The 20155-nt window shown below is 32.9% G+C and overlaps 1 protein-coding gene, 1 non-coding gene and 1 pseudogene across 2 annotated transcripts; 1 reads left to right on the plus strand and 2 right to left on the minus strand.

The window, feature by feature from the left end:
* Positions 1-20155, minus strand: part of LOC113851966 — a 221694-nt pseudogene that overhangs the window by 2782 nt on the left and 198757 nt on the right.
* Positions 1133-9384, plus strand: LOC113852958 (truncated transcription factor CAULIFLOWER A-like). The gene is made up of 8 exons (XM_027483382.1): positions 1133-1317; positions 3684-3762; positions 4051-4115; positions 4202-4301; positions 4384-4425; positions 8487-8528; positions 8645-8757; positions 9263-9384. The coding sequence occupies exons 1-8, from the start codon at positions 1133-1135 to the stop codon at positions 9366-9368; spliced, it is 732 nt and encodes a 243-aa protein (XP_027339183.1). The 3' UTR covers positions 9369-9384.
* Positions 15570-15676, minus strand: LOC113853348. Its single transcript, XR_003502521.1, has one exon. It is a non-coding gene; the product is annotated as a small nucleolar RNA R71 (small nucleolar RNA).

Here is a 20155-nt window from a genome sequence, read left to right on the forward strand (position 1 = left end):
GAGCATTGGCTAATGTCTTTTAGAAATTCAACTTTTTTTCCCATAGTAGACGACCAACAATGCCTTATTAGCAATCGATTTTGTGTTTTTCAGTTAGCCGTCGAAAATTTAATTGCTATTTTGGTGACTTTTTTTTTTTTTTTTATCAAATTTAACAACTTGGTTGTTGTTGTTATTGGTTGCTAAATAAGCCACTGATTAATGTTGATGGCTGATTTCTGTGACTATTCATTTATTTTCTTATTGTGCTAAAAGAAAAACCTAAAATAAAAATTAACTACAGAATGTCAAAGTGAATAATCAGAAAAAATATGAATGATTAAATTGTTATTTTTTTCTTCACTGAAAAAATAAAAAAAGTTAGCCACTGTAAAAGTAAAATTTTAAATTTACTTTTCTTTACATCATTTTTTCTTTTTTTAATTTTATTTCTCTTTTCTCTTGTTATTTCATATAAAAATGTTATTTTATAAACAATTATATGCTAGGATTTCTTTCCATAAGTGAAAGACAGAAAAGCAAAGGAAGTAATCCCTAATTAGCCCGAGTAAATAAACTCGCAACAAAGAAATATGTACGAGAAAAATTAGAGTCGACAGACAACAACGGACTGTCCTAATTGATAGCACCCCTGTCCAATCCAAGCTCGACAACGTTTTTGACGAAACCACCCTGGTTTTGCAAACCACCTTTTATCATCCGTTTTATTTTTCTCCTTCCCACTTTCGCTTTTCTTTTCCTTTTCGTCGAATATAATAATAATAACCAATCATTTTTCGTTTTCTATTTTGTTTTATATTTTCCCACTTTATAAAAATGAATCAGAAGGAGACTCGCGGTCATCTTCGTCTCACTCTCTGCTTCTCACGTACATAAACATCGATAGCATAATAGAAAACATAGAATTCCATATCATAAAGAAAAACACCAAGAAATAAACATAGAGAAAATATATCGATAGAGGGAAATTAAAGGGTACTTCATCCTTGTTAGCGGTCATGATCTGTTATTGAAATTCGGGTGTGAATTGTCCTTCTTGCCGTGTGGTGGTTGCAAGAGAGGATCGGAAAGATAGTGTTAAGAAGAGAGAGAGAGAGAGAGAAACGTATAATATAATAGAATACAGAGAGATATGGGAAGGGGAAGGGTGCAATTGAAGAGGATCGAGAACAAGATCAATAGGCAAGTGACCTTCTCAAAGAGGAGAACTGGTTTGCTCAAAAAAGCAAACGAGATCTCTGTACTTTGTGATGCTGAAGTGGCTCTTATAGTCTTCTCCACTAAAGGCAAACTATTTGAGTTCTCCAGCGATCCCTGGTACGTAATTTACCATAACTTTACGTAAACCACTCTCCGTGTTCTCCTTTCTTCTATATCTCTTTCTAATCCCAACTTATATATATATTTCGTGTTATTTTTTGTTTTATAGTTTTTCTTTACCTAATTATATTTAATTTCTTTGTTTATATACGGATCTCCGTCAATTATGTCTACTGTGTATATATTCATGCCTCTTATCGATGGTTAATATTTTCCCCTTTTTGTTGTGGTATTCTTTTGGTTTTACCCCCTAATATTCAATTAGTTTCTCCCTTTTTTCCCTCTTTTCTAGGTTTATTTTATTTACACGTTTAGTAGTTCGTGATTTTGCTGTGATTGGGTCATCAATTTTTCATATTATATATATACATATACATATATATAATTGTTCGTTTTAATTGTACTTGGAAATATTGTCATCATGCTCTATAGTAAAACATATTGAGCACGAAAGAGCGAGAGAGGAGAGATGGGGTAGTCGACAGGAATGTTAATTTTTGCAACAGTTACGGAGTGTTTTGTGTTGAGTGTGGCGTGGGTGGATTTGGCAGTGTAACTTGAACTTGCTCTCCCCGCATGGCCATATAGAGAGGTACGTGATTTGCCATTTGAAAGAAGCAACCTGATCTGACAAACACTGCCTCAGACACAAATATGAGAAAGAAAATAGCAGAAAAGTGACCGATCACTGTTGCAACAGTGTCCCGTATGTGTAAATATAAAATAAAGCACAAAGCTATATATCAATCAAAACGGCTGTTATGGTGCTGCCAATCATACCCACCAATCCAAGATTCAATATCACACTCGAGTATATACCACTTTTAACCTTGCTAGACTCTAACTCCTATTCCAACATATTAGGACCCGTTTCCGTACCGTATTTTTGTCGAATTTGTATATTTAGGCGTTAGTTAACCTGGTTTCACTTTAGCACCCGAAGTTGATTTTGCCGACATTTTGCCTTGGATAAGTTAACAGGTGTACTGTTGAGTACACACCCTGAGCATGGACAGAATAAAAAGGAGGTAACTAATGGATCAGCACTAAAAAAATATGTTTTGGTCTATATAATTTTCTCTAAATTGTCATTGAATTTCCAATATTTTTATATAGTTTATCAATTTACACATTCTAATTTTGAAAATGAGTTTAACAGCCTTTTCCTTACTTCATTTACAGTCTAGCTATCAAATATAACATAATAATGATGGGGGACTTTTTTTTAACAGTTTTTTCTTCAAATAAGAAATAAATGCACGCTTAACATTTATACCGTGTAGTGCTCGGTGTGACATTTTACATGTTTTTCAGTTACAAAATCTTTCAATTTTTTGAAGGTTTTAAAATTTTAAAATTTACACTCAATTTGAGCCTTTCATTTAATTTACATCTAACGATTAGTGAAGTAATAAATTATAACTCATTAGATATAAGTTAAATAAAAAGTTCAGATCAAATATAAGAGTTTTTAAATTTATATTAGTGTAAGAAGAACCTACTCCTATCAAAAATATATTATACAATAAGTAAAATAACTTTCAATATATATTGATCATTAGGATCTTGGATTTGACAAATAGTTAGATCATTGTTACTTATTTCTATCAAAGTGAGAAGAATTAAGAATATGTTTGATTTTTATTTTAAAAATAATTTAATGTATTTAAAAATAGTATCCAATATAAATTTTTATTGTATTTTATTTTTAAAAATAGTTACTTTATTGAAAGTTTGTAACTTGTAAAACTCGATAGGGATTTTGTTCATAAGGTTGAGTATTCATTACTCTCGTAATGTTAATTTGTTTTATCTCATAAAAATAGAAGTTGGAAATACAGGCCCCATGGGCTAAATACAAGTTGAAAATACAAGTATGGCCCCATTTCCTCTTTTTTTGCAAAGAAGAGAAAGGAATATAAAATTATTGAACGTAGACAAAAATTTTGATGAATGGAAATGTTGAATTCTGGCAAATGGCAAACGGTATCGAGGAGTGTTAGTCTTAGCTCTGGATCAATATTTTCACTATAACGAAAGGTTCGAAATAAGTTGATATAGCCAATGGCTTAAATTACTCTTCCTTTCGTTCAGCGTCAATATTCCAATGTGTCTGAAAATTCATTTTGTACTTATGTCCACTGAATATTGCAAGTCTCTGCGTAATTCTTTTTTTTTTCTTGTGTTAAAGAATTATTTGAATCTTTTAGTTAACAACAATGTGATTTCTTTACCCTTTTAATACAAATAACACATTTGTATGCTGCTATATTTGGTTTCAACTGAAGTTTATCTATATCTATTCTAGGCTTTGTTATCAATGTACAAAATCATCACTCACTTTTACTTTCCTTTGACAACAGTATGGAAAGAATTCTTGAACGGTATGAGAGGTATTCATATGCGGAGAGGCAGCTTGTGACAAATAATCAGCCACAAAATGTAGGCCGTCGTTCCTAAGAATCAATCTTCAACTCATTTAATTGGTCGCTTACTAATTGATGTTTATTGGAGATTATACTCTCTTTTCTATAAACCCCACCTACAACCATTTTACCAATTTACTTTTACAAAACCATTTTTCCTTCGCTACTCTATTGCATGTAAAATTTGGTACTGAAAATTTTCAAGTGATGAAATTTAATTCTTTCCTTCTTGATTTATATAACTTGCCGTTGCTACAGAAAATTGGTAAAATCGGAACACTAATTTTATTATATGCGCTCCTAGGGAAATTGGACTCTAGAACATGCAAAGCTCAAAGCAAGGTTGGAAGTCCTACAGAAAAATCAAAGGTATTAAAATAGTTCGAGCAATGGCTTCTCTGTGCTTTAATTTTAATAAAATATAAAACATTAGAGCACCTCTTTTTTTTTTTCAGGAATTTTATGGGAGAAGATTTGGATAGCCTAAGCATCAAAGAGCTTCAGAATTTGGAACATCAGCTTGATTCTGCTCTCAAACACATTAGATCGCGGAAGGTAAAACTATGCAACCCATAGCTTGCGATATAGTTTGAACTGAATGTCATAGCTATTCTTACTTTTAATTATATATATGCAGAATCAACTCATGTATGAATCTATTTCACAGCTTCATAAAAAGGCGAGTCTTCTTACTTTCAACTTTTTTTAAGTTGCAAACTTGCTATCGTTGAATTGATCAATAAATATTGCCAACAATTTTGTTCTCTTCTTCAAAATAAAAAGTTGAAGCTACTCATGGTTACAACGTGCTTAGCGTAAACTTTTATTTCGGTAAACTACTTTTTTATCAGCCTATAAAGAAAATAGCATTTAAAACAGTGTAATAGGGATACCCCAACCCATCTTCTTCACCCTACAAACTACTCAAACAAATTTTAGGTTCCATATCCCAAATCGTAAAAGAAACCAGCATCAATGAAATTAGCTAGCCTTAAGCTAACTCCATGATCTAATCTTAAATCTATCACTTTTTCCTAAACTACGGTTTTCCTTTTTAAATGTAACCTTATTTCTGTGTATCCAAATGGTTCAAAAAGCTGCAAACCACACGTAAAACCAAGCTTCCTTTACACTTTTTTCCATCAACCCATATTCCATGTTGTACACAAAATGCTCCTTCTCTGTAAATTAAATACTTGGTTATTAATATTATTAGTTACCATAATAAATAAGAGAATTTAATTTTGAAAAGTACCAGTAGTGGGGTTTACAATGAAAAGGGTCGAGCATAATATTATCAACCAATAATATTCAACTTTAATTTGCTTGAAGTTCTTCATTCCAAGTTGGTATTAGAAGTTGTAATTTGAGAGACTGTGTTTCATAAAACCCTAAGATGTCATAATTGTTGATATCACCTATTTGTATTCATTGTGACTGACCATGATAGACTAACCCTTTCATTGCTTTCAAATTAATTTTAAATATCAAATAGGCAACTGTCACCATCTGTCTCTAACCACTATCACCATGACTTTGTCCTATAACCATAGAGCTGCCAGAATAATAGAATGTTAGCAAAGGTGCGTGGCAGAGCAGCCTACAGATCCCATAGATTTGGCAAAGTGGGTGTTTTGCTGTCATGCCCTTTGCGGCTGATTTCGTGGCCCAAAATTAGACTTCTCACGGAGCTGTATATCCTGCCGCCGCTAGAGAGAAATAAAGTCAATTTTCTTTTTTCGCCCTCAAAACAACACAATTTTGAGGATTTTTTAAGGATAAAATGGACTTCCTAACTTTAAAATATAGAGAAATAAGCCGACTTTCCATTATGGCCTCAAAACGACATAGTATTTAGGATTTTTTAAGGGATGAAATAGACCTTGTAGCTTCTTGAATAAATGAAAAACTTATATTGCTACACGTTGCTATGCGGGATTGATAAAAATGCCCATAATGTCACTGGATGAACCACCATCCTTCATTTGGCAAACTAGGGAAGACTAACGTCCAGTCGTCACCACAGATTCCTTCGCTTGGTAAAGCTAAGTTGGAGAGCTTAACAACACTTTTATGGGTTCTCGAAATAATTTGTATAGTATTTGCAGCTTAGTCGTTGATAGTACTTTGTTTGAGGATTTGTGGAATATTGGTGCTATTGACCATATTTATTTTTGTATTATCCCTTCCCTTTTAGTATACACCACATAATCTTAGCAGATGGCTCTAATATACCCATTCATAGATTGTGAAGACATTAAACACTAATCTTTCCCAGATTTAAATAGTGGTTTCATTTTTCTAGACTTTTCAGTAACGTTGATCTAAATTGTTCGATAATCTTTCATTTTCTCTCATTTCGTCTTTTAGCATCTTGTTACAAGGAGGACAAGTGGAGTTTCCCAAAAGAACAAGAAAAGTTGTATTATCTTTGACTCTAGATGTTTAATCTTACGTACGAGGTGCATTAAGATCTCACACCAACTATAAATATGATTAGAGTAACACATAAATAATTTTCACCTTATAAGCTAGATTTTATAATTAAATTGGGCAAAACCCATACTTAAGAATATACATAGTCAACAGTTAAGTACTTATCGCTAGAGTCGTTCTTTCATGAGTCCTTCATACTTCCCTAGTTTCCCATAATTCCCTTATTTCCTTTTTACACGCACTAATCTTCCTACAATACCTTACTTTATTTACACAAAGGTGAAGGCTAACACCAAAAATAGTGCATTAGAGATAGCAAAAGCTTAAACTTTTCTAAGAACAACATCAGACGTTAGAACCTATAATGAGCACTAAAGATATCGTTTATATTCCTTAATTTTTTATCTAAACCAAATGTATTTTTTACACAAAAATTATTCTCAAATTTGATATGACCACTATGAAACTCTCATTTCAAATATTTATGGCAAATGCATACTATGATTCAAACTTAAAAACACTAGTTAAACTAGAAAAACTCATATTGGTTGACCACAAGCTCGTTGGTTAATATTTCTTATAAATTGATACTTTTAATATTTCACTTAATAATTATGACTTTAACTATAATGACATAGTAATTCTTTTGTGGAAAGGGATTTTTATTTTATCACCACCAATCTGATTAGAATTTGAATATCAATAGAAGAAAAATTAAAAAATAAGCATTTATTTTCAGTTACTAAGAAGAAAAAGTATATTAAAAAAGGTGAAAGTTGAGAGATTATAAAGGAGCAAGAGATAAATGATAAATAAATTGAATGTGTATGCATCTGCGTATACCTTAAAATATTAGTCTAGCTAATAGCACATTGGATCGTAAGGTAAAAGTGGGAGCAAAAAATACACTCAAAATTATAAAAAAAGTTTTAAGGTTGAGAAATCTTAGTATTGAATGTTAATAATAATAAAAATGATATATGTAAGACATTGCATATAACATATATTGTAATTAGCTAATTCATTCATAAATAGAGAGCATGAATGAATTATGTAACTATATATTGCATCTAGTATCCGTGATATGTTAAGACTACACTTGTACCATATATATAAATTTTGAATGAATAAGCAACTAAGAAATAAAGTTATCCTTTGATTATAGATACTTTTAGTTCTTGAATTTATTAATACACGCAACTTTGTCCTCAAAAAATTTACAAAATTTAAAATATTTTTTCCTTTTGTAGACTGAAATAAGAAAAATTATGATAATACCAGTTTTACAAATTTAAGAATTAGCTTTTATGTATTGAGATATGAAATTAACATATACCCTGAAAAATAAATTCAGAGACAACTATAGGTTGAGTGTAGAAACTCAACTTTTGAATGCTCTGTCTAGCTTAACTTGAATCAATTATTTTCAAAGTTTGCTAAAATAATTAAGGAATCGGGCATTATTCTCACATTTATATATATGTTTCAGAACAATTGAAATCTCATAATTAACTTGAATCAATTATTTTCAAAGTTTGCTAAAATAATTAAGGAATCGGGCATTATTCTCACATTTATATATATGTTTCAGAACAATTGAAATCTCATAATTAATCACGTTTTAGTAATCTATATAAACAAAAGTATCTTCTTCTTGATTAGTATGAGTGTTATTGCTGTCATAAACTTTTGTTTACTACAAATATATAAGAGAACGATCTTTTGGAATTTTCAAAATGAATATTAATTAAAACTATTTTGATAAAAATAAATAAATATTTTATTATTTAAAACCTTATTTGTACCATAACATTTGGGATATATATATATATATATATATATATATATATATAATACTACACTGAACTTTGCATAATGTTACCAATTACTTTACGTGCAAACAAAAACTGTGTAGAAAAATATAAAGTAAAGAAAGTAAATATAATTTTCTAATAAGCAAAGAAAGGAGTGAGCTGTAATAAATAAAGGAAGGTCTTTGTATGGTGAGATGATTACCCATTCACATTTTGTTTCTTTAGACAAATAATAATTAAAGGTCATATAATATTATTGTAATACAATATTTTAATAGCATTCTCCTTGTTTTTGTCATTATTTGTGATTCAATGTGAAAAGAATAGTTTAACGTGAAGGTCAATTGTGATTTACATATGCGATCTCAACTATTGCAATAATTAAAAATTAAAATATTAAATTTAAATTTGTAGCAAATCACTAACATAAATTCGTCATCATCCATTGAACAAATTGTTCGATTTAATTTTTGATGTTTAAAGAATGCAGGATAAGGCCCTACAAGAACAAAACAACACGCTTGCTAAGAAGGTAATTTTTAATGGTTAATTTATTTCTGATTAATAGCTGTAGTTGACTACAGTTTGTTTGGATCCGGGATATTAAATCTCACTTTACATAATTGTTTTGGTTTGAGCAAAAACAAGATAAAGGAGAAAGAGAAGACACTAGCTCAACAGGCACAAGAGCAGCAAAATAAGAATGTGGATCTTACTTCTGCTGTCCTTGTTCCTCAACCGTTGGAGACATTGAATATTGGGTTAGTATCTTTTATTTCCTAGATCAATAAAACTCTCTAGGCCTCTTTCTGTTTTTTGAGTTTGTGCATGTATCTAAGTATGAATTTGTTTTCTTCTTGTCCTTGACTAATTTGTGCATATAGGGATGCATGATAAACTAGTTGGGCAGGGACATCAACATATTTTGCATCTATACTACCACGTCTGAACAATAACAAGCAAGAGGTTTTCATAGTAATTTGCATGAGGCCATATATAGTTTCCAACCTTGTATATTATCCCATTGTGCGGAAAGAATAGTACCAATAAGAATGATAACTGCTTGGTAAACCATCGATTCAATTTGAATACAATGTACTCTATAAAGATGGAATGCAATCAGGAAGAGTAAAGGAAGCCATGATCACTAGGTTAACAATATGTATCGTCATGGCTTCAAGGATGTCAGAGGCATCATTCATTTTACTAAGCTTAGCTCCAATATTGAATGAAAAGTGATAATAATAAATGAGCTATTTGATGCAGAGGTTCGCCAGAAACTAGAGGTAACGGAGGAAATATTGATGGAACCTCAACTCCAGCCCAAGTTACCCTTCTTCCACCTTGGATGCTTGGTCCCACAAAGGAATAGAATAATGTTAACTACATAACAACTTTCCAAATTGAATATGAATATGGTTGGTACAAAGAGTACCTTTTAAGATGTAAAAAACGCTTGGGATGTTGTTTTGTGGAGCGACGTCAATGACTATAGCTAGAATATCATTTGTATGTAACAAGTCCTTATGAGTACTAAATTTTAAAGCTATTTGGTAAATTATATGGTATGCCTTGTCTAGCTACAAGCCTACAATACTTATAGTTTAATTAAGAGTGTTTGGCTCGTCTGGAAGGTTTAAGTTGAACTTTATATGTTAATCCTTCACGAGATAAATTTGTAATTTACATATAGATAATATATGAACAGTGTTTGGATTATATCGTCTCGGAAGTTTAAAAAGAATTTTTCTGTAAACTTAATGTAAATAACGAGATTAAAAAGCGCTGAAAGGAGTAGAATAAAAAAATAATGAGAACTGTAAAGATAATAAATATGAAAATTTACTATAGATTGAATATGCAACATAACTAAGTACACAAAAATAAAATGTGAACTTAAGGTTATCTTCACAATAAGATATTCACCTGTAAATTTAAAGTTATCTGCTATAAAAAAAATTATTTGTTGACTAGAAAATATTTTCTTAAAGAGAATCACCTTTGATAAATTCACATTTTACTATATTTTTAGTATAGTTTTTGTTAATAAATAAGTAGTAAAGTGTTGAATAAACTTAGGAAAACTATAAAAATTGCATCAATATTCATAATTGTATAAATAGTTAAGAATTTTAGATTTTATTCCAATTCTAAACAATTTGACTTAAAAAGATTTAATTCTTGTGTAGAAGCTTGAATTGAAGATATTTGAGTTGAAAAATGAAGTGAAAAAAGTAGAAGAATTGAGCTTTAAAGATGAAGAATCAAGTGTTATATATTGGGCGTAATTACTCTGTACACATAGAGTTAACAATTTGAAGAAGAAATTCGTGAAGAGCAAGTGAGTAGTAACTCTAGGTGGTGAAAGTGAACACTCCAACAGCAAAAAATATGATAGAACTCTACGCGTGTTCACTCCAAGCACTCAGAGTAGCTACGCCTAAGACTGATTTGCCCTAGAACTTTGTGCGTTAACACTCTATCCACTAAGAGTAACAATGCACAACTATGCGTTAACACTCTAACCATTCACAGTGAACACGCACAAGGTAAAAGCTCAGAAAACACATGTGCGTTAACACTCTAACCACTTAGAGTGTCTACGCAAATGTAACAGAATTTTGAAAATTACTTCTAAGTATCAACTTTGGACGATTTGAGTTTCTAATTCAGTTATAGAAGCTCCTTGAAGACCTTTCATGATATAATCTTCACAAATTATTGTGTGGAAGTGAAAAAAGGCGAGAAAAAACACTATAAATAGAAGTTGAAAGTTCAGATTTGGGGATTGTTCATTTTTTGTTATTTTTCACTTTGTAATTATTTTAACTTCCAAGAGAATTCAGAAAGAGAGGTGGGGAGTGACTTTCAAACTTCATTGCTAAAGGAATCAGGATGAAGATTCACTACGCCAGAAATTCGCTTTTGGAGCGCCTACTTAGATAATGGCTAGTAATAAATGCTTTGTATAAAACACTAAGAGAGCGGTTCCACTTTAACCACTCTCTAATATATACTTAGAGTGAGAGCGGTTCATTTGGAATTGTTATCTAATATGGACTTCTGAGAGCGGTTGTTAAATAACCGCTCTAAGAAGTATATATTAGAGAGAGGTTCCAAATGAACTACTATCACACTTTTTACAATTGTTGTTGCAATGAAGGTAAACTGACTAGCAAGTATACTATTGTTGTTGTAGCAAGTTATAAAAAAAATCTTAGAATCAAATTGAGTTCCAAGTATCGTCCTCAGGGAATAAAGTTCTCAATTACCACTTCACAAGATCACAATTAGTTGAGCTTTACAAATTTCAGATGGAATTGGTATGAATGTATCAAAAATGAAATTAGAAAGTAAAACAGAACAGTTAGTATAAAAGTATACAGTAAACAGATGTAGAAAGAGTAGTTAGGAAATTATTTCACCAAAACTTCAACATTGAATTAATAAAGTTCTGAACTTTCAAGCATTTAGATGGAATGACAATCAGTTTCACGCTATATTAATCAAAGGACAATCCCTTGCCTCAATGAATCTAACATCTAATCAAATCACTATAATCCCTTAGATCTAATCCAATCAAATGCTGCATTAAGTTTAAGAAACCAAAAGATTGCAAGATTAAGATATCTTATCCCTAAGAAACTAATAACCTTGGCAATTAATTCAGATCTGAGAAACAAATTCAATTCCCATTGATAAGAGTTCCTCTATGATTAGTTGATCAAATTTCCATTCAATCACTACTTTAACTGTCACGACCCCTTTTTGTAAGGAACCGAGAACATTGTTTGTACATCCATACTTATTTAAGAAAAATAAATAATAGAGAATATAAGTATGAAATTCTCTTCTCAATTAAAATAAAACAAAGTTTCTTACAACAAATATCCAACAGAACAACATAATATTACATTTAGTTCATAGTATTCAAAATACCCAAAATTATACTACGTAGCTCCCTCTACATGAGGTCTCAAAATATAGGGAAAAAGGACTTTGATGCAATATTACTCGACCCCAGCTTCAATCATTTCTTCACTGGCCCCTCAGCCTGTGAAGTAGATGCAACACCTGCTACATCTGCTCACGTACCACCGTACGATCATCGCAGTATACACGCACACAACGACATAGAAAGAAATGCAAGGGTAAGCTTACCAAACTTAAAATAAAATCATATATAGAGAGCAAAATATTTCTCACAGCAATAGTCCCATGCATTTCCAGCCCATCTAATGCACAACATGAAAACGGTTTCCAACTGGTTTCACAGCCTAAGTAATCCAGAAGGAATCGAGCCGGTCCGGGAGCGACCCATTCCGGTATCTGGATCCAGACAGCACAGCACAGCAGCTCAGCATGAACTTACCGTTACATGTCTACCCACCTAAACATGTAACTCGGCTCTATAATGATGCAAAATATATATCTCAGCATGATGCACACCGCCAAAGTTATTTTAACAGCTCAACTAAAGCAAGTTTATAATAGATCAGCTAAAATCTCAGCATTTTAAATCAATTAACAGCAGTTACAGCTTAGAAAATAGATTTTATTCAAAAGATCTAACAAAATCATATCAAAACATCTTGAAATAGCATATTAAACCGTTCAAAACGTAGTTCATAGGTTAAAGTAAACTCTCCTTACCTCAGAAAGATGATTTACACTAGATCTACCGAATATTACTTATTTTAATGCAAGATTCACCGAAGATTCAGCTTTAGAACGAAGTTTCTCCTAAGAACACCATGAACTTCTATGAGAAAGAGAAGGAGAAGAGAAACGAACGGTAAATCTAGCTTTAAACTTAAAGAAACTTACTTCAAATCCTTCAGAATAGACGTAGAATCTCAGATCTGACAAGAAATCTAAGTTTAGGAAGGTTTAGTATGAGAGAAATAGTGATATTTGGCCTTAGAACCTTTGAGAACCTTGAAGAGGAATGAAGAAATGAAAATTTCGTGTGAAGCCCCCTTTTTATAGAAAATTTTCAAAATTTACTGTTCACTGCCAGAAACACTGTTCACTGCCTTACTGTTCACGCCGGAAACACTATTCAGGGCACTATTCACGCCGGAAAATACTGTGCACGCATACTGTACACGCACTGTATGCGTATGTGACATCAGCCATGACGTCATGATGATGTCACTGATAACGTCAGTAGTCACTGTACATACGCGGTTTTCACTGTTCATACGCGGTTTTACTGTTCATCTGACACTGTTCATACGTTACTGTTCACCTTTTTTTTTTTTTTTTTATAAATAATTTCAAACTCCATCTAAATCTATTCCAATACCAAATAATCCTTCAATTAACATTGAACAAGTATAAAATATTATAGATTACTCAATAATAAATCTCTTGCCTAACAATTCTCCTCCCGAAAATAAATTTTCGTCCTCGAAAATTTCATCGCTCAGAGAAAAGATGAGGGTACAACTCTCTCATTCTTTCCTCCAACTCCCATGTGGCATCACCAGTTACTGGGTCCTAAATAACCTTTACTAACCGAATAGACTTGCCTCTAAGTTCCTTAACTCTAGTATCCTCGATACGAGCAACTGGGACCTCCACAGACAAATCATCTCGTAACTCCACAACATCAGGCTTAATTACATGAGACAAATCAGGAACATACTTTCTTAGCTGCAGCACATGGAAAACATTATGTAGTCCTGACAACTGAGGTGGTAGCGCTAATTCATAGGCTACTAGTCCTCTACGATGTAATATCTGATACGGTCCTATAAACTTAGGTGCTAACTTCTTGGCTTTTAAGGCTCGCCCTACACCAGTAGTACGTGATACTCTCAAGAATACGTGATCACCAACCTCAAATTCTAGAGGTCTTCTGCGTCAGTCAGCATAAGATTTCTGTCGACTCTGGGTGGCTCTCAGCTTTTCTCTATTAAGTTCAACTTTCTCTATGAATGGTTCAGAGATACACTAAGGGTGTGGAAGATGGGGGTGGTAGTAATACCTTGGGGAAGAGAGGGTGGTGGTGACACCAATAGTGAGCGTGGGTGCACCACAGGCCACACACTCTCCTCCTGACTCGGCCTCTGACTAACACTTTTGCCTGGGGGGCTCAATACTGCACATTTTGTATCCGTGGAGCGGGAGCTATTCGGGCGACCATCCATAGCATAACTAAGTAAGTCCCTGAGGTTGAGGGCATCAGGAATCTGTGATCATAGTGCCACGGTGAGCGTTCTGCGTGCAGTGAGGGCACGTGTGTTCGTGTAAATACATGTATTTGTAATTAGTTATCAGTGCAGTGAGCGCACTTGCTTATGATTGATGTGTGTGCCTTGAGTGAGTTAGTTCAGGTGAGTCTTATGCTTATTTGTGTGCTTGTGCTAGAGTAGAGGACTCACCCTTACACTTATTTTTCAGGTAACTAAGACGATCAGCACTGGGCCCCCTGAAGGCAGGATGGATGACACTGCTATAGGACTTAGAAGTTATTTTGGAAATTTTCATGTATATTTGAGTCCTGTAGCAAGCTATGAAACAAACTTGTAATCATTTCCTTTAAGAACCACTTTATGAAATTGAGTTTCTAAACTACTGTTGAATGAAAACCTCTATTTTGTTAACATTTTTATGAAACTCATTTTATTTAGAAATTACAATTATAAGGTGTTACACCGTTGCTGGGGATTTTCATTTTTTTTCAATATCATTAGTAGCAAGGAGACAATTAGATTGAGCTATTTGTTTTCTGTTTTCTTTCTAAATTCTGTTTTTAGTAATTGAATTTCATATTACCTTTTTACTAGTTTTTATACATATTGTTGCTGTCCAGTTTTGTATATTTTCTTTGTCATTATACTTTGTGTTCAGATTAAATGTTTACATGTTAGTTTTCTTTCTTACTTTCTTGTAGGATATTTTGCTAGTATTTCTTCTCCATTATATTGTTCTGTATTTTGATCAATTTCAAGTGTTTTTGCTGTGTTTAGTTTTCTTGTGTTTTATGCATGGGAAAAACAAAAACAAGACTGCTCTTGTGTTTGATCCGGATATAGACAGAACACTAAGAAGGCTGAGAAACAAATTGAGAGCAGGAAATTTAGCAAGCAAAGAGCAAGAGTTGAAATCTACTCCTTGTACTCCTAAATTAGAAGAATTTCAAATTCCTTCTCGTACACCACCAACACCTTAAGAGAAGATAATGGCTGAACAGAACATGATGAGAACTTTAGGTGATTATGCAGTGCCTAATATGCATGGATATAACTCCTCTATAGTCAGACCTACCATACAAGTCAACCATTTTGAAATAAAACTAGCTTTACTTCATTTAGTTCAGCAAGATCAATTTTCTGGTTCAATTTTGGATGACCCTAACTTACATATCTCTAACTTTTTGCAGCTTTGTGACACAATAAGGATGAATGGAATCAGCGAGGATGCAATTAGATTGAGATTGTTTCCATTTTCATTAAGAGATAAAGCTAAATGTTGGCTGAAAACTCAACCACAAGGAAGCATAACTACTTGGGCAAACCTTGTCAATAATTTTCTTACTAAGTATTTTCCACCATCCAAAGCTGCCAAATTAAGAGGTGAAATCACATCATTTGTGCAGGAAGAAGGAGAATCTTTGTATAAAGCCTGGGAGAGATATAAAGAGCTGTTGAGGAAGTGTCCACACCATTGCATACCGGAATGGATGCAGCTGGAAACTTTTTATAATGGAATGAGTCCAGCCACTAGAACCATGATTGATGCAGCTGCGAGAGGATCATTGAATACTAAATCATTGGAGGAAACTCAGCGAATTATAGAGATGATGACTTCATCTATGTACTAAAATTCTAATTCTAGACACCCTACAAGGAGTGGAGGATATGAAGCCAAAATTCTTGAAACTTTCCTTGCACAGAACCAGTTGCAAAGTCAAATATTTTCAGAGCAAATTGCTGCACTAACTCAACAAATAAGCAACTTACAGGCTGCTTCAATCCGGAACATTCAACCTACTTTTGATTTTTGTGGAGGAAATCATGCCAATGGTGCATGTGATGCATCTACAATTGAACCACAAAAGCAAGTTAATTACATGGGAAATTTTCAGAGACAACAACCTTCATTCCCACTTGATTTTCAGTATCCTAATAGCAGAAATCAATAGTGCTCTAATTGGAACACTCAATATTCTACTGCCAAGAATTCTAACTCTGCTATGCCTTTTTCGAATACAGGACCAGCAACACAACAATCTTATTTTCAAAGGATTCCAGCCACTTAACCTCAAGGAAATAAATTTTTTTCCAAACCTATGAGTAAAAAGTTGAATGAAATGGAGGAAACCATGCTGCAATTTATGAAAGTGACCCAAAAAAGCTTCAAGAATCAAGAATCTTCCATGAAAAAACTTGAAACTCAAATCGGACAGCTGGCTAAACAACTGTCCAACAGAGATGAAGGAAGATTTCCTAGCAATACAGTTGTCAATCCAAAAGAACAATGTCAAGCTATGATGACTAGGAGTGGGGCTGTTGTAGGAAGTCCCAAACTAGCTAAAAGAAAGCTGAATAATTCTGTTGCAGAGTAGAAATTAAAATCTGACCTAGATAAAGGAAATTTTACCTTGCTAAAGAGAGAAAATTCAGAAAAAGAAGAGTCTCCAAGAGCTGTGAGAAAGACAAAGCGACAAATACTTGAAGAAGCAAATTAACCAATTGATTAAGAAAAATACAAGAGACTCTATTATCCTCAAAGAATGCCCAATCCAAAGCAAGAAAAACAGTTTGAGAGGTTTCTACATGTCTTCAAGAAACTTCAAATAAATATTCCTTTTGCTGAAGCACTAGAGCAAATGCCTTCCTATGCTAAATTCATGAAGGAGTTGTTATCTAAGAAGAGGAGGCTTGAGAATGATAAAATAGTCCCTTTGACTGAAGAATGCAGTGTTATTTTACAAAGGAAGCTCCCTAAAAAATTAAAGGATCCAGGTTCTTTTAGCATTCCATGTTCCATTCGAAATTGTACCGTGTGATGAATCCATATTTTTACTAGTATTTTACTATAGTTTTAATCCATTTGATAAGGAAAATATTTTGGAAAAAGCAGAAAAACATATAAAAATAAAATGATTGAAGATTTTCTTTAAATACATAGTTATTTTAGCATTTGTGAATTTTCTGTGTAGAAATTAATAATTCAAGCATGTTTTTGTAGAAAATTCTGAGCAAAGTTCATGAAGATGGAAGATCACTAGAAAGATAGAAGAAAAGTAGCAAGTCTGGACTCAAAGAACAAGGTCTATGGAGTTTGAGCTAGGCATAGTCACTATTATCAGTGAAAGTGAGTGTTCCAGAGCGTTTCTTAGAAGAACACATTGTGCGTTGTCACTTTCGCTGGTGAAAGTGAGCGTTCCAAAGAAGTTCCAAATATTTCATGATGTGCGTTGTCACTTTCGCTGGCAAAAGTGAGCGTTCCAGAAAGACTTCATACATAGCGAGAAGCGCATGGTCAATCTCACCAACGAAAGTGAGTGTTTCAGAGAGACCTTCAGCATTGCAAGTTGGGCGTGGTCACTTTTCCTCATGAAAGTGAACACACACATAACTCAACTTCCAACGTTGCCACTTTTTTGAATGAAAGTGATCACTCCAGTCTTCCAGAACATTAGGTAAGCCTGCGCGTGGCTACTTTTGTGAAGTAAAGTGATAACGTGCTTATGGCAGGAAATTTATAAATTGAAGAAATGCTCAGATCTTAGAATCTTTTGTTCATTTTTCATTTCCACTTAGTTCTTGGGTGTGGAGAGAGTCAGAGAGAGAGAGTAAGGACGAACACCGAGCTTCAACCTAGAGGAATCAGATTGAAGATTGATTGAAGATGGCTCTTCTATTTTCCTTCTCCTCTTCTCTTTCTTTTTCTTCCTCTGCTGTAATGGCTATGTAATTTCATCATAGTTAGGGATTGTGGATCCAAAACGAACGTGTTGAATTGATTTTGGATCTAGATTTCAAGTATTGGAATGAATTAAGTGGTTGATTATGCACTTTACGTAGTAATTGAATGAAAATTTGATTAACTAATTACAGAGAAACTCTTATCAACAGAAATTGGATTTGTTTCTCAGATCTGAATCAATTACCAGGATTATAGCTTTCTTAGGAATAAGAGAACTTGATCTTGCAATCTTCTGGTTTCTCATACTTAAAGCAACATTGAATTGAACCAGATCTAAGGAATTAGAGTGATTTGATTGAATGTTAGGTTCATTGAGTTAAGGAGTTAACCTCTAAAGAATAAAACGTGAAACTGATTGTCATTCTTTCTAATTACTTGAAAGTTCAGGTTCTTATTGATTCAACATTGAAGTTTTGGTGAAACAACTCCCTAGCTATGTCTTCCACATCTGTTCATCACACATTTACATATTCATTGTTCTGTTTTTCTTCTGATTTCAATATTTGTCAATTCTAATTCCAAACACTCTTTGAAATTCGTGAAGCTCAACTAATTATGGCCTTGTGAAGTGGTAATTGAATACTTTTATTCCCTGAGATCGATACTTGGGACTCTAACACAGTCTATCATTTTTATAACTTGCTACATCAACACTAGTACATTTGCTAGTCAAATTAACTTCTCCTTAGAAGTGTGACAAGTTTTTGGCACTGTTGCCGGGGAATATTTGTTTTCAATATCATTAGTAACAAGAAAATAGCTAGATTGAGCATTTCTTTTGTTGTTTTGCTCCCAAATTTTTCTGCATATTGTCTAATTTTTCTACATAATTTTTTCCTTTCTTTCTGCATTTTGTGTAGTTTTTTGCATAAATGTTTTGTATTCTTTTGCATTTCCTGCATAATTTTGTTTTTCATTCTTGTGCATAATTTTAATTTTTGTTCTGCATAAATTTTTGTGTTTTCTATATATTCTGTTTTGTAGCTTTTCTGTATTCTTTTGCATTTTTCTACATAATGTTGTTTTTCTTTTTTCTGCATAATTGTAAATTTCATTCTACATAATCTTGTTTTTCATTTTTCCTAGTTACAAATTTGATTTGACTTTTGTTTTCTTTCTTTTTCTATATAAGGAAAAACTAGAAAAATAAGTTGCTCTATTGTTTGACAACAACCAACATGTATCAGAATTTCTATCAAAGCCAAGTTGCAAGAATAGGAGCTTATGAAGCAGATGCTTTTGAATCTTTAATTACTAATTTTTGAGCTGGAGTTGTCCAAACTAACCCCTTGGTTTGTGATTTTTACAGTGAAAACTATGTGAATGAAACCTATGATGTGGATGCACCAGACTTTCAAGAAGAAATCAATTATGGAGAAAATTTTCAAAGACCTGAATCTACCTTTCATTATATATATCAACATCAAGCTAACATGAGTCAGTTATATTATGATTGGAATCAAGAAATGCTTGCTGCAACAACACCATTTTCCAGTTCTCAATCTTCACAACCTTATTTTCAAATATCATATTCTCAACCTCAAGGAGGACTACAACCTTCACAGACTTTTCCAAAAAGAATGAATGAACTTGAAGAAACTTTGCTCCAATTCATGGAATTTACTCAGTCAAGTTTTAAGAATTAAGGTGTATCCATGAAGAAGATGAAGAAGCACATAGGATGAATTTCAGAGCAATTGTTAAATAGGAATGATGAAAAATTACCTAACAATACCATTGTAAATCCAATAGAGCAAAGCCAAGTTGTCTGTACAAGGAGTGAAGTGGAATGTTCAAGTGCTAAAATTGCTGAGAAAAAGGAAGTATTAGATAAATTTGAAGAGAATAATGATCAAGATAATCAATAAGAGGATTGTAGGGAAGAGAAGCTAGCTCTATTAAGAGAATGTAAGAGAAAACGAACAAAGGACTGCAACAAGACACAACCTAAAAAAAGAACCAAAAAGCAGTTGTTTGAAGATGCTTACAAACCAATAGATGAAGCTAAATGCAAAAAGCTTTTATTTCCTCAAGGACTGCAGCATCCTAAGCAGGGAAAACAAAATGATAATTCTATACTCAAAGAGATCCTTGCTGCAGTAACATACCAAGATAATGAGAAGGAGGGAAAGAAACTTAATGAGTATATTAAACTACTGGAAGTCCCTCCACTCTTATTTCTTTCAAGTTCTGAATTAAATAAAGAGCTGCAAGTTA

Source organism: Abrus precatorius, unplaced genomic scaffold, assembly GCF_003935025.1.
Source record: "Abrus precatorius isolate BTA unplaced genomic scaffold, Abrus_2018 Scaffold10, whole genome shotgun sequence".
NCBI lineage: Eukaryota > Viridiplantae > Streptophyta > Magnoliopsida > Fabales > Fabaceae > Abrus > Abrus precatorius.

Coding starts and splice junctions, on each gene's coding strand:
- LOC113852958 (XM_027483382.1), top strand. CDS start 1,133: ATGGGAAGGGGAAGGGTGCAATTGAAGAGGATCGAGAACAAGATCAAT. Junction 1,318..3,683: donor GAGTTCTCCAGCGATCCCTG/GTACGTAATTTA, acceptor CTTTGACAACAG/TATGGAAAGAATTCTTGAAC. Junction 4,426..8,486: donor TTTCACAGCTTCATAAAAAG/GCGAGTCTTCTT, acceptor TAAAGAATGCAG/GATAAGGCCCTACAAGAACA.